The sequence below is a fragment of the Hippoglossus stenolepis genome, chromosome 14, assembly GCF_022539355.2.
Source record: "Hippoglossus stenolepis isolate QCI-W04-F060 chromosome 14, HSTE1.2, whole genome shotgun sequence".
NCBI lineage: Eukaryota > Metazoa > Chordata > Actinopteri > Pleuronectiformes > Pleuronectidae > Hippoglossus > Hippoglossus stenolepis.
The window spans coordinates 4,970,415-4,993,513 of NC_061496.1; the positions used below are offsets into that span (position 1 = coordinate 4,970,415).

The 23,099-nt window shown below is 41.1% G+C and overlaps 2 protein-coding genes across 2 annotated transcripts; one reads left to right on the top strand and one right to left on the bottom strand.

The window, feature by feature from the left end:
* Positions 1–775: 775 nt before the first annotated feature.
* Positions 776–8,903, bottom strand: stxbp3 (syntaxin binding protein 3). Its single transcript, XM_035177288.2, has 19 exons — positions 8,808–8,903; positions 7,660–7,709; positions 7,124–7,205; positions 6,938–7,014; positions 6,738–6,810; positions 6,526–6,626; positions 5,970–6,115; positions 5,587–5,680; positions 5,159–5,283; positions 4,929–5,027; positions 4,758–4,815; positions 4,602–4,667; positions 4,145–4,225; positions 3,768–3,903; positions 3,528–3,634; positions 3,296–3,388; positions 2,282–2,367; positions 1,636–1,784; positions 776–1,431 (listed from the first exon to the last, which is right to left on the bottom strand). The coding sequence occupies exons 1-19, from the start codon at positions 8,851–8,853 to the stop codon at positions 1,328–1,330; spliced, it is 1,773 nt and encodes a 590-aa protein (XP_035033179.1). The 5' UTR covers positions 8,854–8,903; the 3' UTR covers positions 776–1,327.
* Positions 8,904–10,284: 1,381 nt separating this feature from the next.
* Positions 10,285–17,368, top strand: LOC118121276 (fibronectin type III domain-containing protein 7-like). Its single transcript, XM_035177038.2, has 13 exons — positions 10,285–10,329; positions 10,497–10,512; positions 10,687–10,947; positions 11,155–11,415; positions 12,728–12,988; positions 13,347–13,610; positions 14,604–14,858; positions 14,957–15,214; positions 15,401–15,655; positions 16,203–16,457; positions 16,611–16,871; positions 17,193–17,222; positions 17,337–17,368. The coding sequence occupies exons 1-13, from the start codon at positions 10,285–10,287 to the stop codon at positions 17,366–17,368; spliced, it is 2,454 nt and encodes an 817-aa protein (XP_035032929.2).
* Positions 17,369–23,099: the final 5,731 nt, after the last annotated feature.

Here is a 23,099-nt window from a genome sequence, read left to right on the forward strand (position 1 = left end):
CACATAGGATCACTGGAGCATGACCTCCCTGTGTGTGTGCGTGTGTTACCTGACACTCCTGGTTTCTGCCTGTGTTATTATGGGATGGCAGTTTTCATCACAGCTTCATTAGAGACGTGTCAGAACACAAAGATATTTCTCCTTTCAAAGGTCTTTTAGAGAAGTGCAGTTAGTTCTTCAGTTCTTTATTACTTTATGTATTTATAGTTTTAGGCAACAATATTGGTTCTGCAGCATTTACCAACAGCATACTCCTGAGACCCGACCTTAACAACTCGCAAGGAGTTGGGAAAAAAACTGTTTAGTCCAACAACGTGCATGAGCTCTGAGTGCGTAGTCGATTAAGGTCAAAGCAATAACAGGAAATCAGCTACGCCACCATCAAGCTCAATCAAGTGCCTAAAGAATTCCCTTAATTCAGAGGTTCCAAGCAGGACGCCCCGTAAGAAAATAAACATTCCTGGGACCCCCTTGTGTGCCTGCATATTTGTAAAGAGGTGTCAATGTGTTGTTTAAACACTTTACACACTTAAATGCATCATATTCTATTCACAGCGTCCATGTTTTCTCCACATTCTGACTTCAAAACACATAAAAACACAGAAGTCAGAGCAACGACTTCACAACTCGGGCAATGGGACCTTCAGAGAAGCACATGAATGCACAGACAGCTCAACATTATAATATAGAAACAAGCAAAGCTACAGAAATGATTCTAGATATTTCTTAAACTCCATCTCAGTGCAAAAAGAAGATTAACTTCAACTCTGACTCGTTTTGAACAACTTCATCCTTTTATTAGTCAGTAATTCAAAACAACAACATAAAGATTCTATGTTAAAGACACTCTTGAAAATTATATTAAGTGTTTATAAACAGCAGTTACTGAAAAACGTCAAAGTGGTGGAGCAGGGACTCAGTGCTTACGTACAGTATTTACATCAGCTTCACGCTTCTTTCATCCAAAATCATTCTGTTTCTGAGAGTTGCTCTTTAACATGTAACTTTACAGGCAGGTTTATTAAAGGACAAAGGCAAAACACAGAGAGGCGAGTTAGACCATCTTCAAAAGTTCTCAGTAGGAAGAGAAAAAGTCAATTTTAATAAGACCAATGTGCACATGGCTGAGTTTCATAGTCAGACCATATTCTTCTGGTTGAAGGTTTTCAATTGAGAATCTGTTCCACACCTATTGTTAATGTGCACTTGTATGAAAACATAAAGATGAGTATAAAGGTAAATTCCCTTCAGTCTTCCATTCAGGAAGTAGATTTGAGTGCAGTGTGCAGAGAGACATGAGAAGCAGGGAGACGAGGGGGCAGCCTTCTCAGGCGTTGCTCCGTTCTTCTACTGTGAAAGACTCCACGGGACGTTTGCTCAGGGCCTTGATGTCGTCCAGGAGACCGGTGGGGGTCAAAATGTGGGAGGACCCTGGAATCAAAGTATAGAGAAATATTAGGCTCAATCAATGTATTCATGTGGAAAGACAAAGAAAATACGAGTCACCAAATCATTACCAACCAGCAACCAAACACATTTAGCATAAAGTTTCAAATTCAGAAATACACAAATACTAAATCGTCCAGGAAGAGGTAGGTTAACCCATAATCTGTGTAATCTTGTATTAACACTCACCTATGATGACCTCGCAGGATTTGACGGACTGGGTGACCTCGTAGGCAGAACGCATCTCTGAGAAGGTGATTCCCCCGATGATGAAGATGATGAGGCGGGAGCCAGTCCGCCGCTCGTCCTGAGAGCTGGTTTTGTGCTTCTGACGGGCGCTGAGGGGCAGAGGATGGATGGAGGAAACGTTTATAAATTTAAAACTGCAGACTGAATGTTCAAATTATGGGGGGAAAAAACATAAATAGGCATCCCGGCAAGAAAGAAACGGGATAAATACTCGGAACTAACCCTGGATACCGAACATAGACCCGGAAACATCAAACAATCACCAAAAACACCACATCACAAAGCTGGAGATGAATACAGTTGAACATATTACCACTGGAGGGCGCTAGATTATCACACTATGACTGTCAAAACCGTCCCTGGGATTGTTTTTGTCAGATGAAAGTGAGAAAACTGGTTTCCTGTTATGTTTGAGTTATTGCCAGTTAAAAGAAATAAGAAGATATTTGGTACGTGTAACACTGTGAAACAAGGAAAGTGTTGGTGATAAGTAATTGGGATCAAATATAAAAAAGTCTGATCAGAACTTCTCTCGCAGAGAAACGAACTGACCCAGTTCTCGTGCGATGACTCATACACAACCCACCTGACAGCTCCGGAGCCGTTCCAGGCAGCAGGAGACTCGGACTGGTGGGGCCACTCTCTGGTGTCCAGCTTGTTCTCCACAGCGTCCTGAAAAGTGAAGGATCATTAACTTATCCATCATCTGCAGAAGTTAAGTCCCACAGAGATTTTGTGAGGTATCTTTCTTTCTAACCAGCAATTTAAAAACAAGTTTCAAACCTGGATTTTTATCTGACGGTCCTTAAACATTCCTTCTGTTTGAGTTTGACCTTTTCTTTTCCCAACATAAAACCTGTAGTCTGTGAAAACTACTTAAGGTAGTAAAAGTCTTTTATTTCCAGTGAATAGAGCTAATAAGAAGGGAAGCAAGTGTGATTTTGTCGTCAGTAGTTCACAGCAGCTACGAGGTTAAGTGATTAGGAAACAGTACTTAATCCTCGAACTACAGAGAAAGAACATAACTACACAACAGTTTCTGCTGCCGACGATAAGATGCATCAGGGGATGTGAACACACAACTTAACATGGAGAGAAACAATCTGATGTCAAACACTTATCGGTCTCCAAAACTTTCACTCTAGGTTCCGACTCATCAAAGACTAGTCTGTTTCCTGCTGCAGGAGGAAACTGGTCTCTGCAGTGAACAGGGAACCTTGTTGTATTCACCTCTTTTACAGAACACATATAATGCTTCAACGATATAAGCACTTAAGAATCAGTACAAAGGGAAGTTGATGAAACAGAGGGACGCTCCCGAGGGATCAACACTCAAATTTCACAGGGGGACTGGGGTAGCATAGTGACCTAGATCGAGCTGCATGTGTGATGTGTAAGACGTCTCCTTTTACCTTTACACCCTACATCCTTTAAATCACCGCCTCCTACCTGTACGCAAACCTTGAAGGTATGCCGTTTAAATTATTCTCATACCTTTAGCCCTAGTTTTGACATAAGAGTTTGGGATAAAAGTATAAATGCTGACAAATGACTGAATATAAGTATAAATGGTACAGTAAAATAATCTCCCCTCACTGACCTCCATCACATCTTTTATGACAGGGGTCCATCTGGAAAGGTTGTACGTCTGATCCTGGGAACGATCCCGTCTGGATGGTTTGCGAGCGAAGAGCTGGAAACAAAAATACGTACGAGAAACAATAAGCGGGATTCAGGGGCCGACGGGAGAATTGAATAGACGAAAAAAACGAAAACACGATGACACGCAAGATAAAGAACTCGTCCACGATCTTCTCCTCTGCTCCACGTACCGATGTGATGATGGGGACGCCCAGTTCTTTCCAGTTCAGGATAAATTCTCGTTCATCCTCGATCTTGACATGTTGGATGAGTTTGTTCAAGTTCTCGTCTGTTGTTCCTGTTTACACACAAACGAACAAACAATCAGGGTCTTAGTGTCTAATAATATATAATAATGTACGACTACAAAGCAGGGAACTACTTTACAGACGAATAGAGACTAATCTGCTGAGTGTAGAGGAAGGTCGTACCATTTTGGCTGAAGATGTAGAGCAGCACGGCTCTGACCTTCTCGTGGGTGCTGTACGGGTGGAGCAGCACCGGCAGCAGGGTCCTCATTTGATCTTTCACCTTCACCCCCTCCACGTCCGACCCCACAGCGAGGTCCTACACGGAGCCAAAACACGTTTCATCTTTTCATTAAGGCTGGGAATACTGGGAATGACCAGTACAACAATCCCACTCTTTTCCTTTAAGACACGTTTTAGAGGCAGATTTAGAGTTAAATGTCAAACACCACTCACTAAACAACAGTCCACCCACTGACTCACTCCATCTAGGTTGAGTGGCAAAAATGTTTGGCACTTTCCCCCCCCCCACCAAAACAAAAACAGGACCACGGACAGACCTGTTCCGCTTTGCAGAGTTTCTCCACGTTGTTCGAGTATTGTTGCATACAGTCCTCGGCCAACTGCAGGTGAACGGCTTGCTATGAATTCAAAAACAGAGAGAAACAGTGTGACCCTTGTAATTTGTACACATATTATTATTGGAGTTTCAAAATAATTTCCCATAATAAAAAGGGTATATATCATATAATTATTATGACTTTCCATTCAGTTTTGCTGCTACAACATGCCTAAGTTAACCACACATGAAAACAGGGCTTTGCAACACCACACCCAACCACAACGTAATGATCCCTTAGAGCTATAATTACAGGTAGGATGTAAAAAAAAATATTTGTCCTTAAACCTGTTGCATGTTGGATCCAAAAAAGTATCAAGTCCTACAAGTCTATTCAAGTTGAAGAGATAGCCTTAAGGTAAGAGTAAATGCTTTTTAAGTAAAGTGATGCTTCATACCTCAGTCAGCTGTTTACGGAACGAAGGCATCTTCTTCATCATCTGGGCCAAGTTGCTAATTGTGATCTAGAGAGAAAATGTAATCAAATGCTTGTTCAGGTATTTTAAGTCAAGCATGAAGCTCATAGTTCCAATAGATCGAGGAAAACACTGTACCTTCCCATCCGGCTGTTTCTTGCTTGCAGATATTTCCTTGACCATCTTGGGGATTTGTCTGTTGTGAGAGAAACACAGGGTCAGGGTCGACGTGAGGAAGACAGGAACAGGGTCGACGTGAGGAAGACAGGAACAGGACACATCCACCAATCAGATGCTGCTCACACTTACTCTGAGACCTCAGCGATGTGCTTGTGCCTCAGCCTCACCCAGAGCATGTCGTCCTCATTCAGCAGGGCCTGCTTCTCCGAGCCATCTTTGGACTTGAACCTGGCCACAAAAACAACCAGATAATTGGTTTCAGCTAGAAATGTTATAATCTGAAAGACACATTGACTGATAGAGGAGCATATTTTGCATGTGTGAATACGGAGAATTCCAGGGAGAAAAGCTTGTATCACTTGTAGGTGTCGTTGGTGACGTTGATGAGGTCGTAGGCCATGGCCTGGTAGGTCAGCTCGTGTAGGATGGGGCTGACGGGGTCAAAACCTCTTTCCACTATCAGCAGCTGGGCCTGAGTCTTTACCTGGTGATAGAGGAAAATACACAAAAAGGAACATTCATTATATTTTTATACTATGTTAATATTATAAAAAACCATGGTTACAGCTTTATGACACATGTTTTCCTTGCTTTCTGTGATAATGCTGCCACCAAGCAACAACTGCAAACATTTTCCTTTTTAAATTTCTGAATGGGGTCAACACCTTGTTAAGGTTTAACTGTTAAACTGATGGAGAAAAAACACAGTATCTCCGGTTTCTCATTTGCTCCCTGGTCTAAGACCTTGTTTATACTGCCAACATTCCTTATTCAGCAGGAGTCTCACCTTTTTCTTGCCGTTGTCGTCCAGCTCGTAGTGTCTGGCCAGCTTGCTGTCCACCAGCTCTGCGAGAGTCTTGGCATTCTCCATGTTGCTGTCTCTGGAAATGATATAAACAGTTTTTACATGATTTGTCATTAATTAAAATAGGTTTAACTGATGCAATGTTACTCTGCCTTCTAGTGCAGCCAAGCAGATCAGGTATAAACACATTTGATATTTGATGTGATCACTACTTTATCTAGTACCGTGCAACCTGAGCCTCATGTTCTGCCACAGTAAGATAACACATCCTGGTTTCACTTCAACTTTCTCTCCTGAACGCTCTCACTGTGCTTTAGGGGCTGAGGTGTGTTGTAAGCTGAGAAACCAAATCTTCTCTGACATACTTCTTGTATCTGATTCCCGGATACTCGTCCAACGTGGCACAGAGAGAGACGAGCTGGTCTGCGAGGGTCTCCAGGGTTTTCTTTTTGTCCTGGCTGTTGGGACTGTAGATGCTTTGGAAAGCTCCCGGATTATCACATGTGAACACCTGAAAGAAAGGTTCAATACACCAGTGAAAAATAAATCGTTTACTTAATATTTTAACAATCTACACATAATCAAATAATGAAAGCAGAGTGTGGAACATTTCAATCCCGTGATAATTTTTGCTGGCTCCAGATCTAAATGTCTAAATATTTGAAGAAATAAATAAGAACTGTATTATACTTTGTAAAGATCTCAAAAAACATTTGGAACTAGTTACTGTTCTCAAGCCACTATAATAAAAACATTGCAAAATCATTACATCACAGCTTGAAGCAGCCAACTCCCACAAAGATTCACACAGAAAAATCCTTCTCTCAATGACAAAGCAAAAACGATTCAAACAAGGGGATTTTCCTTCAGTTACTAAGGAGCCACAACAGAAAAGAGAGAAAGGAAGGAGTCACCACTCACTTGTGCCTCTTGCGGCATGAAGGACATGTTGATTTCCTTACAGACTCGTATGTACTTTCCACAGTACAGCTTCATATTGTTGAACAGGTCATCAGGACAGTCTGTCGGACACAAAAACATCACAACCATTTAGCTGAAGTCAGTTTAAGTGTCATTTTGTAAGTTATGCTGCTGTTATAGTAGATTAGAGTTGATATTTGTTTGTTACTTACAGTCAGTGAAATAAACGTAAGCTGCTTTATACTTGGGTTTGGTTTTGAAGTCCGCAATAAAGGCATCCACACACTAGAAGTAAGAAATAGAAGGTAGAATGAAACTAGGAAAGAAACACTGTCATAAAGGAAATCAATTTAAAGAAATGAAAACTTGAATCCAAAGGCAAAATGACCATTACAGGGTTATAATATCAAACCTTAGCAGTGGGTGGCATGAAGTAGATGGCCTTCATTTCTGGAACAGGCTCCCTGATTCTGTACAGGTCCTCCACAACTACATATTTAAAACAAGATATTTAGTTTAACAGCAGTGACGGGAAATCCACATACCGACTAAATAATAAACTGTTCAGTCTGATGTCTGAACAAAGTGTTTCACTAACTTGTTATTTTTTCTGACATCAGGTCGGACATTTTGCAGCATGATGAGACGAGCTTGGTGGTGAAAGGGTCCAGAATCAAAATCTGTGAAGACGATAAATCAGTAGCCAACAGTCAAGTTATGGATCACACTGAACTATAACTGACAGGTTATGGAGCAACACAAAATTTCTTGAACTGCAAAAATAGAGACATTACAATTCTGTTTTGAGAATCTGTGCGCAACTGGAATCAATCACGAAAAATAATGTATTAAATTTTTGGTTCAGACGCAGGAATTTGTTCCACTTTATTTAACGTAGAGACATTTTCACTGATATATAATTCATAGATCTTGATGGAAAGAAAATCAGTCATATTCTTTAAGGGACTGATTTCTGATGAGCGTGTGGAATTTGGTGCGGCTTGGTTGAATTTAAGGAGACTGTTGGGCCTTTGGCGGCGGCGTGCCCTTCACTGAGTGCCACTGTAGTTGGATCTGGAGCGTGGAGGTCGTCTTTCCTTTTGATTAAACTTTAAGAAGTGAGGGCTGTCTTACCTTCCATATATCCGATTTTCTGCTGTCAGCTATAATCGTTTCTTTTATTCCTGTAAGAGACACAGAACATGACTCATGAAAAACAACATGACTCAAACAGGGATGGAAAATTCATGTGTTCAGTTTGTGCTTCTTGAACCTGAACTCTTGAGCCCAACCAGTCGTCTCTGCGACATCTTCACCATTTAACTACTTTGTGTTTATTCAGAAGTAACCAGCTCCTAACCAGACTTTGAGTGCCTGAGGATGTGAGGCTTTCAAAATCAGAACAATCTTTTTAAAAATCACTTCTTAAAACATATATTACATTTCGTTCTCAGCCTTTTATTAGATTCTATTACAGTTCACAAGCTGCATCGTTTGTGAAACCTGTTTGTGCTTTCTAACAGGTTTCACCCCACACACACACACACACACACACACACACACCCACACACACACACCCCCACACCCACACACACCATTCTTTGGTTATTCTTGTTTACATAGTTTTATGTGAAGTCAAGTCCAACGTGTTCTTTAGTGTTCTTCTCTTTACTGTTACAAATGTTGGTGTTTTAATAAAGCCCAGAAACCCTCCACTACACCCCCCCCCCCTCACAACCGAGCTATGAAGGTATGGACCGATCCATGGCTAGAAAACCGAGGATCCGAACATAGTGACCATTGATTCTTCTTCTTCTTCTTCTGATGTGTTAGTGGATGGGTTCACTGGTTTTAAAAGGAGCGGAACCAGCTGACAGGTCGCTACTGTCTCCACATCCTGGTGCTGTAGCTTCACTTTACCGCAACACCACCGGAAACAACACAACCTGGTGCGAGCGTGTGTCGGTGTGTCAACGACAGACGGAGACGTGCGAGGCGGGGCTCCCGGCGACTACAGCGGGGCCACAACATGGAGACATGTCGGCGAAACGACAGGACGGTGTTCGTTGTGTATTCTGTTGTCATCACTTGACTTCACGCACACACGCATTTGTAAACTTCCGTTGTGAAACACAACAAGATCTGGAGCTGAGGTTCCCTGTGAGAAACGTTCAATGGAATAACACGCAGTCGCTTTTAAACCCTTAACGTCATAATAACAAAACATGTTTAACGCTGTTTCCCCTCAACGTTAAAAAGTCTTTCGTTAGACGTGAACTTACTTTTCCAAACTAGTTTCTTCAGCCCGTGATCCGAACCCGCCGCCATCTTTCTTTTCCTCCTCTTCCTGTACCCTGTGTCCTTCACTTCTGACGTCATCCGCGTCATCAAGTGTGCGACGGAGCGTTGTAGTTTTTTTTTAATTCCCAAACGAATAAAACAATGACAAAAAGATCCAACATTAAACAATTAATAAAATATAAATTAGTTAAAAAATAATAATAAATGCATTAAAAGTAGGGCACATAAAATAAAAAATACATACATTAATTTACTCAAATTTTATGGACAAAAAAATAATTAAATGAAATAATTTATCACTTTTTTGTCTTCCATGATTTAACCAAACACAAAAAACACAAAATCTCCCCAGAAGATCAGAGTAAATACTGTAAAAAGAAATCTATTATGTGTATAAGGTATTTTCACCTTTAATATCTATTCACTGGTTTGATAGTTATTAAGAGTTTTGAATTTGACTTTCCCAAAAAAAGTTCATTAGTTTCTGGGGTAATTTTACAACCATGTTAAGAGTTACACCAAATTACTCATCTGTCAACATAAAATAAGTGAACAATAAAATAAGAAACAATAAGTAAAAATAAATTATATTTAGTCCTTGTCTTGAGATATATGTTCAGAAGTTCTGCTTGTGATTTTACTTTGTAAGCTATGTCCACATTTCTCACTCTGTGTCTCATGATTTTGATTTCCAATCTTCTACCTTTTCATATTCATAGGAATTTCTCTTCAATTATGCGATTCTAGCTTTAGATTTGACGGATTTATTATGTGTCATATATAATATGTTCTTGTATAGTGTTGTTTTTTGTATTTTTCTGTTTTGATCAGTTCCACAGAGGTGAGCAGTGCCCCGTGTACGGAAGCATCTTTACCACCTTAACCACATTTTGCTTCTTCAGTCTGACGTTACAGTTTTACAGTTTTGTTATGATCCAGCACCTGCAGAAGTGTTTTAAAGTAGAATCCCTTCCCCCTGCTTGAGCTTAGTATTTATACTTCAGGCTCTGTCTTACATGTTCTGGATTTCAGTAAAATGTCCCTATTCCTTCTTCCCTGGGAGGAATTAGCTTCTATTTCTATTATTCCTGTGAACACATCAGTGTGACAGGGTGTGTTTTGACGCCTCAAGCCAGGTGAACTCCTGATCCCCTCTTCATGTCACTCTTCTTTTTCCTTGACTACATCCTTGAATATAGAATAACATGCCCATAGCTGTAGGTGGTTCCTTCTCATGCTATTCAACCTGCACCTGCCCGCCAAGGTACATCTCTCTGCTCCTCTACGATTGGACATTTCCAACCAGTGGGAGGAGCCAGATGCAGGTATGTCAACCTACACAGACAAGAAAAGGTAAAACAGAAAAGAGTGAAGCAAATTTACAACAGAAAATCTAAGAGAAGCTACGACCTGTGAAGGTGAAAGTGTTTCCAGATACAGACGTGAAGAATGGGCGTCATGAAGTGGCTGACCATTTTTGTCTCGTTGAGCATATGCTCACAGGTAATGAAACTTTATTTATTTAATAATTTAAAATTGAAAAGACACTGACATTTTGTGAGGAAAAGTGAAGAAGGCAATGCAATTAAAGAATCACATTGAAAGTGATTAACTTGTTAGTAATAACTTGGATTGAATAATTAAATGTATTTTCTTTTCTGTCTTTGCAGGCTGTGACAGCATCAGGTACTGTTTTGCTCTTTTAACATCATATATGAGGAAGAACAATCACACAACTGTATTATCAGTGGTGGAGGAAATATATTTGACTTAAAAGTACAAATACATAGACAAATGTACTCAAGTAAAAGTAAAAGTTTGAGGTTGATAAGTACCATTTCTTTCATTTGCTCTCTTCAGGTCTCCAGTTGTCCGTGTTCTCAGTAACATCCAAGACTGCGATTCTCAGATGGACCAGGGTCTCGGGAGCGAGCTCGTACAAGATCCTTGTCGCCACCAAAAGTTCCCCCACCAGCATCATCGCTTTCTCCACGTTTGGCCCAAACACTGTGATGGGCTCCATCAACTCCCTGTCCCCAAACGTCAACTATGTCTTTAGTGTACAGGCTCAGGACCCAAATCAACAAATACTGGGCAACGCATCAGTCGAGTCATCAACAGGTGAGAAGAGACACAGCTGATGGATAGATAGATAGATAGATAGATAGATAGATAGATAGATAGATAGATAGATAGATAGATAGATAGATAGATAGATCATCCATCCATCCATCCATCCATCCATCTAGTAGAATATATAATTTTTTTAATATCTATTGTGCTGTTGTGTCTGTGTCTTACTACATCTTTTTTTGTATTCCCTTTTAGCCCCTGAGATGATGGAACCCATCCACACAGTGAAGCCGAAGGACAGCAGGACGTTGATGGTGGACTTCACCACGAGCACCAGCGCCACTCAGTACGTCATACGTGTCGAGAACTCCAATGGCTTCCACAGAGAAGACACGGTGTCGTCCCCCCCCGCCGAGATCCAGTCGCTCACTCCGTACACCGAGTACTCGCTCAGCATCATGGCAGTGAACGCAGGAGGCCGCAGCCAGCCGTCTCTGCCTGCGACTGCAAAGACAGGTGTGATGTTGATGTTTAGTTTTGTATTTTTACTTTCGACTGCTAGAAAAACAACAGTTCAGACATGAATTCAGTTAAAATATCACCAGAGGGCGAATTTTTGTGAAGAAATGAGTCAGAAATTCACTGAGCGACACTGGACACTTTTGTGATCACTCCTCGTGCCCCCACAGTCGTCAACTGATCTGTCCCATTGTCCCCCCCGCATGTACATTACTGTGAGTGAACGTATACTCACATCATCCTCAGGCACATACACTCTCAGTGTTTGGGAAAAATCCAGGTTTGTCTAAGTGAAGAAATGCCCCAGCATCCCTCAGGGGTCCCTCCTGTGTCTGTGGTAACTCCACCTGACCCCTGTGAGACAGACGCACAAAGAGCTGACCTCATCACGAGCACAAAGGTGTCACCTCTCACCTCCACTGCCTCCTCCAGGGGAACATCTGATCCTCATGAGCTGAAAAGAAGCATTTCAACAGTTTCACCATTTGTTTGCTCATTGTTTGATTGTCCGCAGGGTCACTCTCTCTCGTTCTTCACCCAAAAAATCACGTGGGAAATTTTTCAAATGTTCTTCTTCACTTGGTGTCAAAACCTAATAATAATTAAGTTGTAGTATTAATCAATTATCCATTAACACGTGGTTTTATTTGAGAAAACAAAGAAAAAACTTTAATGACGTCAACTTCATGTTACAGAAGCAGAAACAGCTTGAAGTGAAAGAACAGATTAAAAGCTGAAGAACAAGTGATCTGCAGAACAACTTTAATATGTTAGATTCAATTTTATTATATCATACATTCAAATTCTTACACATTAACAACAAGGCTATTCAACATGCTTTACATAAGATATAAAAGGCATCATGACAATACAAAAAGAAGCATTTAGAGAGAAATTAAAAACAATTCCATAGATAATTAAAATTAAACAAATAAAATAACAAATATAGAAATAAAAGAAATGGTGTAGTTTGATAAATAAATAATTATTTGATTTAAAAACAGGCTTTTCAGTCACAAGATATAAAACCGTAAAACAAAAGACTAAGCACCAATTAAAGGGAAAAAACATTTAAAAGTATTTTTATTTAACAGTGGGTGGATTTGATTTATTCAGATCTGATTGACGGTTGTAAGGATTTTAACTACAACCCAGTGGATTTGTTTGTCGTCCAATTACCAGGCTATATGTATTCACATTCTGCCTTTAATGGAACAACCGTGGCCTGTAAACAGCAGCTTAGTACAGACTTCATCTCTGAAAACATCTCACAAATGTGAACTTTGTCAAACTCTCCTCTCCTCCACAGTTTTGCCTCCTCCTCAGCCCTCCGCCTCCTCCCTCAGCAACGACAGCATCACTGTATCCTGGGCTCCGGTGGCTCACGCCGCCCAGTACACCCTGTCCGTGTACAAGTTTAATTCAAGCACCAACATGAAGTACAACACCTCCGGCACCAATCTGACCATTTCTGACCTGGACGCCGGCTCGCTCTACATCACCGGGGTTTACGCCTGGGACATCGAGGGCCGCAAGGGAGACGGCAGCTTGTACATCAACCAGACAACACGTAAGGAGGCACTGACAGTTCATTGATAAGTGTTTGTTATAATGAGGAATAACACCACGAACATGTATATTCTTCAAAAAGGAATAGACTGTAAGTGTGAAAAGCAGTAGATACTTAAATTTATACTGGCTGACATAAGAAAATATGCTACGCAGCTGTATGATGACTTCAATATTATCCTCAGGAAAGTTGTGAAGTTTTAAACATTAAATAAATTAGCAAAGACTAACATTGTATTTAAACCAATTACACCAGTGTCTAGATGCACAGTGGTATCAAATATCTACATGTTTTAACTGGCTCAGTGCGTGAACCTGTGTGTGTCCTCACAGCATCACTGTCTTGTGTCCTTTAACAGGACCTCCAACCCCCTCTGCTGTCAACGTCTCCGTGGTGATGGGTAACGGTGTGGCCGAGCTCTCTGTGTCCTGGGAAGTCGGTCCGGAGGTCCACGGACCCGTCGAGTATCTGGTGACGAGCGACCAGAACCTCACGTGCAACTCCACTTCCAGCTCCTGCATCCTGTCTCCAGTGAGCTGTGGAGAGGTTCACACGATCCAGGTCACCGCCTCCAACGAGGCCGGGCCCAGCCCCCCGTCCCACCCCGAGGTCTTCATCACCTGTAAGCAGCAGAGATTCACTTTGAGTCAGATCCACACAGTTCGGGAGAATATTTGCTTTTCTCCCTGGATTTGGACTTTTGCACAGAAGTCAGATCAGTCGGGAGATGACAAGAGACCATAGACACAATCAAATTAAAATAGTTTCTACAAAGGTTATATTAGTGTTAAGAACTAGTATGTTTGGACTCCTGGCAGGACTGAATATGAAGGCAACTGTGTACAAAACAAGTCCAAGTTTAATTACAATAGAAGGGCCCAACAGTCCCTTCATGTTCAATCAAGCTGCACCAAATTTATCACATTCATCCATATCAGTCCTCTAAATATACCTGACTCTTTTCATCAAGATCCATGAATTATTCCCTGGGAAATTGTTGAAAACTTTGAAAAAAACTCTTCATCTCATAACGTCACCATAATGTTAATCACCAGGACCCAAACCAAAATGTTATCACTTCTTTCCTGAGCCGTACCACAATCCTTACACTAAGTTTTGTAATAATCTGTCCAATAGTTTTTGTGTAATCTTGTTCAAAATCAATCAACCAACAAACAGACTATTAATTAATTAATGAATTACTTAATTAAAGCTATAATAGATATTTTGATCACATGCTTCAGGCTAAATGTAGAAATGTACCAGTAATCCACAGTTTGTGATTATGGTGAGAAATGACAAACATTCTGTGAACATACATCCTAATGTTAAAGATAAGATAAGATAAGATAAGATAAGATAAGATAAGATAAGATAAGATAAGATAAGATAGTTATTGATCTCGCACTGGGAAGCAGCAGACAAGTCAAGAATAAAACATTTAATAAAAATACAGCATATGTACATTATATACACACGTCACCACTGAACATATTGTATGTATTGAGATGTTCTTGAGTAAAGACACAAAAACAAAAACAGACACTTACACAACTTATAGGAAACTCTAAAAGCCCTGATGGAGACTGATCTCCCTGCTGTCCTGTGCTCTCAGTCCCCTGCCCACCGGAGGCTTTGGCCCTCGAGGAGGAGACTGACGGAAACTGCTCGCTGACCTGGAACCCGGTGCCTCACGCTGAAGGCTACATGGCCTTCATCAAGAGAGGCGATGGTGGGGAAGAGATCTACAACACCAGCAGCAGCAACTGCACCTTCCACTGCCAGTGTGGCTACACCTACCTGGTATCTGTGCACGCCTTCAACCAGGCCGGCACCAGTCCCCCAGGAGACAGATTCAACTACACCACCTGTAAGTAGCAGCATAGGTGACATGTCTTCATCATCATCATCATCATGATCATCATATGTTTCATATGTGTTTACCTGCACATCACCTGTGTCCTTCAGTGCCCTGTTGTCCAGAGGGTGTATCCGTCTCTGCGGTGAGCACAGACACTCTGGAGGTCACGTGGGCGGCTTCTCGGGGGGCGGAGGTGTACCAGACCCGGGCCGCGGACAGTTCAGAGGTCATCCTGTGCAACGACACGGCACCGGTGTGCGCCCTCTCCGACCTCAGCTGTGACAGGGCCTACAGCGTGGTGGTGACCCCCTGCAACGACATCAGCGGCTGCAACCGTGGATGCAAAGCTCACACCAAAGACACAGGTGGAGAACGTCTCTTTATATTTGTCCAGCAAATACCCAGTGACAATTTAAACTCGTGATAAAATCAGTAAAATCTTTGTCTTATCGCAAACTTCACAGTAACTTTACAATACACATATTTTGTGGCCTGACCTTATACAAGACAAGACAATACAAGAAGTCAGCCTTTAACTTCTCCCCCCCCAGCTCCTTGCATGCCCATGAACACGATGCTGAACGTGAAAAACTCCTCCTGCGTCGGTGTCAGCTGGACAGCGAACAACAGAGCCGTCAATTACACCGTCAGCGCAGTGGGAGACGACGGCGCACGCACCTGCACCACCACAGGAAGCAGCTGCGACCTCACCGACCTTCCCTGTGGCTGCACATTTGAAGTCAGTGTCGTCGCACACAGCGTCGCAGGGCAGAGTTTACCCAGCTACTCTGAAACCCTGGAGACAGGTGAGGGGTCTGATTAATATAGTTACTGCACAATACAGGTTATCAGATCAGTTTGATGTAGGAATTAATAGAAAATAAATGATATGTGCTTTGTTCAACAGTTTATGACCATGCACATCCACGAGGAGTGACCCCAAATACAGGATATTATCTGTACATTGATATTAACGTGCTCTGAAGTCTTTTTATAGTATTTTGATATTTGTCGCCTGCAACTACAGCAGCATTACTTTCATGATGTAAATGTGCCAGTGTTTGGGTAAACAAAGGACTTTATTTAAGTTCAACATGTATAATAATACTCTATACTAATATCAGGTTCTATGAGAGCATTAATAAAAAGCATATATTCATATTTATCACTTTATTTTTCTCTTTGCTCTCATTCTTTAAAGTTGTTTGTATCTTATGTAAAATGGCCTCACTTTCGCAGGTGTTCTTTTTACATGTTACTCTTTATGATTTATATATATTTGTTCTGAAGCAGATTCAGACACAGAGTTACACCCTCGTCATCATCATCCACCTTCTTCTTCTTCTGTTCCAGAACCTTGTTGCCCGGTGAATCTGACGGTGGCCCAGGTGACCCAGGCCATGACCAACGTCTCCTGGTCTCACGCCAAAGGGGCTCACTCCTTCATCACCTCCCTGACATCGCCGCGTGGTCACGCCCGCTGCCACACACTGGACTCGCACTGCCTCATGGGATGCATCACCTGTGGCACCAACTACACCGTCACCATGGAGGCCTTCAGCCACAGCGGGCGCCAGGCCAACTGCACCTATCAGGGCTTCTCGTCCAGTGAGTGAGGGGGTTTTCAACCAATGAGAAGCAGAGACAAACATAATTTCAAACATAATATTTGTGTCAGTTATTCAATGACATCCTGTTTGAGACAACAAGGCCTCAACAGACAAGGGACTTCATCTCTCTCTCTCTCTCTCTGTCATACAGGTGCGTGCTGTCCATCAGGGGTCAGGCTCTACCGGACGGCAGGAAACTCTATGCGCTTGTACTGGCGCAGCTCAGGCGGCAGCCACAGCCACGTGGCAGAGGTGGTGGGAGGCAGCAACAACTACACCTGCTCTGCATCACCTGGGGAGAACAGCTGTGATGTTGGCAACGTCCAGTGTGGCGACGTGTACCATGTGGTGGTGGCTCCGCTCACACCAGAGGGCAGCAGAGTGCTGTTCTGTGCTCAGAGGATTTACTCAGGTACGAAGCTCACAGTGACGTCACGTGACGAGAAACATGTTTGCACCTTTTTAAGTTGATTTTTTATTTTTTACGACTGAATTTATACTGGCAAGATATTTTTTATCACAATCTCAAACATCAACTCAATTTAATTGACTTTAATAGGTAATTATAACATAACAACAATTATAACAGTTATAACTTATAACGACAGCAGTAAAGAGAATTTGGGACATTTTTAGATGACTGGGATTAACACAGTAATGAACCTTTAATATTATTAATATAGAAAGTAAGGATAAAACATTTGTTCTGAATTGTTATTGTTGTCTCTTGTAGTAACTTGCTCAGACAACAACATCGGCACAGGTGAGTACTTTACTACTTTGAACTTTGATTATTTTGAGGTTTACATCACAAAAGTTAATACTTAACGTGAGAATATCGTGCTTTTTGTTTCTAACACCACTTCAATCTGTTCAGTGCTTTACAGAGGGAAGAGAAGTGTGGACTAGCACATGGTGAGTCAATAAAAAAATACTCTTCCTCTGATGAGAAATGGAAACATGCAGAACATGATCACAGTTGTTGACTGAAGAGAAAAAGGTTAAAGTTAAATATAAAAATGCAGCAGACTTGAAGTAATATTTGTTGTTTTGTCTTTACAGCCTCGACACACAGACATCTCACCTTCATCTTCTTCATCCTCCTCTTCCTCCAGAGTCACCCTCGCTCATCCTGATGGCGCCAGGCTGAAAAATAAATAGAAGAACAACTGTTATTCCAGAATAAACATTTATTATCTGTTCTCCAAGATACAAAGTGATGATGAACTGAATGTCTGTGACAAAAAAAAAATCAACAGAAGTACACTTTAATATGTGTGGTGAAAGAAAGTTGACAAAAGTGAAAAGGAAACAAAACTAAATGTGCATTCTGTCCTGATGAAGCTGTGACAGGTTGATTTTATCCCGAAGCAACAAATAAATGATCTAATTGAACAGTAACATTTTAAATCTGCTATGAAACTGTTTGCCCCCTTTTTTTTAAAGAAGTATTAATTTGAGAATTGACCAAATTGAAATAAACATCTTAGCTCCAACCCTACGTTAGAAGCCTCCTGACGACCGGTGACAGGATGAATCAAACATGTGTCCCTGTGGTTGTTTAACCCTGATGCATGTTTCTACTAATAAAATAATTCCCAGCATCAAGTGTGTGTTTTGTGGTTTATTTTGCACGTGGACATAAATGAGCTGAATTCAGTCAGAGTGTTTATTAATGTGATTCTTGCATATTTGGTTTGTTTTTGTTTTCCAGTTTTTAAAGGGACAGTTAGATAATAAATCTGATTTTATCTTGTGAATGATCAAGGCCTGTCCACACTTACCAGCTGTTTGTTCAGGTAATAAATATATCTGTAATTTAGCCTTAACCACATTTTCTGTCAGCAGCAGCAAGTTAGCACCACATCCCCATATTACATTTATAATAAGAATAATGTTTTTACATGACAAGCACATGCACATTTATGTACATATGAAAAATGTGGAGTAAAAATGTTGACGTATATACTGTGAAGATTCCCCCAGTGGAAACTGTGTTTCAGTTTCATCAGCCTTGTAACCCGTGTGTCTTTGAGTGTGTGTTGTCATAACCCGACTCATGGGTCAGAACTAAAACGGGAAAGGACGCAAAATTCAAAAACGGGACAACATTTATTTAGAGCAAAACTATGAACTGAATCCAACAAGTATGGGATGTGTTAGATCTCACAACAATGAATCAATCAGGTCATCATATCTCTTGTCTTTACATTGAACCAACCTCACTCATCCATTCATGCCTTCACCTTAAAGATCTTATCCACACAGACCAGTCCCCGACCGAACCGGAATTCAAACTGAGAACCTTATTGCTGTGGGACGACACCGCTAACCACTGTGCCACTGTGCCACTGTGCTTCCCCCAACTGAATCCTTGACAATTAAAATGTTTCAGAGCATTTTCCCTCTACAGGACCAGTGTTAAGGATTTAGTGCCACCTAGTGACGAGGTTGCAGAAAGCAGCCAACTGGACACCCTCACCCTTCTTCCCTTTTTTAGAAACATGCCTGTGCGATGTCAGGTCAATGGACGTCAATCTACCTCCTGAGCTACAGCCACCCTGTGACTACAGCTTGGATCAAGGTCGATGGAAGAGGCCTCTCTCCTGAAATGGACTTATTCTAAGTTAATGATCCATCCATTATCTTTACTGCTTTTCCTTTAAGGGCCGCAGGAGGAGCTGGAGTCAATCCCAGCTCACATGTTGCTATTATATATATATATATATATATATTATAATCCATTTCCACCAATTGATCCCCTACGTACTGGTCCTTTACAATACACCCAGCCACCATCTTCACAGCTCACCTATCCCAGAAAAGCATGTGTCACCCTGCCTCTTCTTCACAACACATGGTGTCAGTTGTCTGAAGTCCCCCGTGACAGGAGGGAAGGTTCTGGTATTATCTCCAGTGCAGTGAAAACAGTGTAGGTTATCAGTGGTGACACTGTGGAGGATCTCAGTGGGGGAGAAGTTGACTGAGCCAAAAAAAGACCACATTTCTACTCATTCTACACATTCATCTCCCCAAGGAACTGGAGACCTTTCAGCAGCTTACGTAACATCTCATGGTAGAAAAGAGCGAGATTGTTTTACATTTATGATTCCAACTGCAGACACTTCTTTGTCAGACTCATGTACCTGCACATGGAAAAATACAGATTCAATACAATCGTAGGAAATGGTTTGGGACAAGAACAATAATATGATACTATTCAAACCCTCAGTTTAATGTGTCAACGTTTGACCTGAGGCCTTATTGGAGGTTTCTGACCTAATCTCGTAACATCATTGTGATGATTGTCACAGTATAATGAGAAATCTGATCACACGCCTCCTCTCACTTTCCCATTTTAACTGGTGGAGTGAAAATGTTGACGTACATACTGTGAAGATTCCCTGACAGGAAACTGTATTTGAGTTTCATTAACCTTTACCCCACTACATATTAAGTGTCCTCAGTAAAGACTGTTGTGAACTAAACCTCTGATTATTATTTATCATATATTACTGTTATATCCAGAAGATTAGCTTTTGAGGGTCAACAAACTAAGGCTCAAAATAAAAAACATTTTGAAAGATATCCCAGTAAATAATGGAGTCAATCCATATCTTATATTTATCAGAGAATTATTCCTCGTCATACGATGTCAACATTACCATGAAGCAAAATCATTTTTTGAATATCTGGGTAAAATATAACCACTGTTGCCAAGCAGGTTATGTTTTTTATTATTATCCCGACATTTGCATCACTTTCTTACGAGTTGGGGCCTTTTAGGACATTTTCACAGATTTCTCAGGGGATAATTCATGGATATTGATTTTAAAGAATCATGCACATTTAGGGGACTAATATCCACGAGTGTGTGAAATTTGGTGCAGTTTGACCAAATCCATGTTTACTGATGATTCCACTATAGTGTTGAGTTTACTATTCAGCCAAAGAAACACTATTCTGGATCAGAAATGTCAGTTTTTCATCTTTAAGTTCACTCTGATCTAATCACATGATTTTTAGCTTGGACGATTCACTAAATAACAGCAACACCACAGACGCTGTGACTTTTAATAACTTCAGAGAATTGTGCATCATTACATGTTCGATACCTGTGACCTGTAACAGTGTCTACATCAGGACGGTATCACAGCCTCATAACGATACAATATCAAGGCGTTCGCATCACTTGTCCTTATTCACCGTGCTTCAAAATGCTTTATTGTTTAAACAGGGGAGCTAAAGTTTCCTGGCAGGTTTATGGCCCGTATCCACTTTCATGTTGACTTCCTTTTATGTAATACACAGCGAGCAACCAGGAGGTGATAGCCCTTTATTCTCCGGTGATAACAGATCCCTTTCAGCCCAGCATGTAGCCTACATTACCATCGCAGGGATCTGTCTACGTAGGCGGAAATTAACATCATTCTCCATCTAAATCCACAACCAAACATCCAGATCTTTAAAAGCTTTGAGTTTAGGAAAGACCCGACTTATTAACAGTTCCAAATCTGACGTGTTTTCTAAGTTAATCCCTTTTACAAGAAGTCCTAATTCCCAAGTTAGCACGCTTGACTTCGGTTTCAGTGGCACTTGGGCGGCCCCTCCCAGGCCTTTATCTCCTCGGCTCAGGTCATTCACTATGTTCTCATGTATTGTTTAAGGGATTAGGAAAAAAAACAAAAAACAGGTAACGCAGAAACGTGTGCATGTGTGGAGCTGCAGCGTTCCTTCATATTTTTGATATTTACAGAATGTACTGTATTTACAGACGTGGGACGGGCTGGAAGAAGAAAGAAACTGAATGTGGACAAATCAGGAACAAACACAAATGGACAGAGACAATGAATGGATGATAAACAGACAGATTTCATGCAACACAATGTTGCTTTGTAGGAGTTGTGTTAGTTGTGTCAGTTGCATGTGAACCGCGGCCTCTGGGACACAAGAGTAAAAGCATCGCTGCGATAAGATCGATGTTGGTCAGACACCTGTGACCAGTTTGAAGTGGATCATCTCATACTTTCAACCTCTCAAGTCCTTTTGTTGTTGTCACCATTGTCACATGTATTGATCAGTCAAGCACAACAAAGCACAGTTCTATGGTTTGGTGATAGAATTTGAATTTAAATAGAAGAATATTTTTTTAAGAATTTAGTGCAGTCAACACCAATCACAAACATATTTGACCGTGTTTCACTTCAGACTCCAAACGGAGCTAATGCAAAGGTTTGTGTATTTGACGTATGAGCAATTCTGATACAATTAGATGGATTTATGAAGTATTACACTCATAACTATACACAACCAGCTCTCAGTCCCCTTATATTCAATCAAGCTGCACAACGAATTTCACACACACACATAGGGGTTCTTATAAATGTGCTTGTTTGTTTTTAATATCCATGAATTATTCCCTGTGAAATCTGTGAAAATATTAAAAACTGCCCTATGTCTCACGTGATAAACAAACTTCCTGGATCCATTCCCTGATTTGGATCCACCACAAAATTTTATAGGTTCAGCCCTGACCCATACCGCATTCTTCAACCAAGTTCCACTAAGTTCCCTCAAGTAGTTTTTGTTCAATATTGTTCACAATCATACAATCCTGATTGACTGACAGACTGATACAGGAGTAAACTGAAGTGCTGAAGATTATGCAAACATGCGTGACAGCCACCGTGTGATAGAGAGAAAAGAGAAGAAAGAGACACCTTTTCTTTCATCCTCACTTCAGGTAACTTCACCAAACTCTCATCCATCCATCCATCTCTCCATCCATACCTCCATCAGTCCCTCCCTCCCTGTTGTGTTCTCAGGGCAGCTCTGACTGCCTTGGGGCCATTGGTGGGACTGCCTGTCCTCATTTGGCGAACGCTGATTGGTTCTCACGCACCCTGGGCGAAAGCTCAAAAGAATCCAGAACACCTTTTGTATTTGACTCCCTTGTATACTAAACTTAATGTAATCCCGCAGTCAATGTCAAAGATGGGATTGTTGGGAGCAATAAGTTTTTCTTTAGCAGTGGTGTCTCTGACTCAGGTAAAGCTGTTATGTTTTTGTTGTTGAAATTTGTAAAACAGATCAATGGGTTGAATGTAGAATCAGGATATTTTCATCATGTTCCTGATGTCATTCTTCTTGTTATTTACAGATACCTCATAGTGCAGAAGGTAAGTTTACTGAGGAATTTAGTTTTCAGCTTAATAGTTATTACTTATTAACTAATTAAGACAAATCACATCACAATTTCCTTTGTATTGTAATGTGACAAAACAAATGTCTTTTCTCAAACCAAACTTCTGTTTTCACTATCTTTTTTTCCATCTCTCCCAGGATGCAAGATTTCATCAGCGAAAGCCTCAGGCCCCTCATCCATTCTGGTAAAATGGGAAAAAAGCGACATGGCCACAAGCTATTTTTTGGATCTACGGGTGAAAAACAATACAAACTTTGCACCGGTTGTGGTGACCCTGCCAGCGACAGCTACAGAGAGAGATGTCCAGGGTCTCAGACCAGGAACCGAGTATATTGTGACTCTCAAAGTTTTCCAGTTCTACTTTGTGGTGTGTGTGAATAAAACTATGGCGTTGACAGGTAAGGAAGAAGGCACTCAACACAATATTATATTATA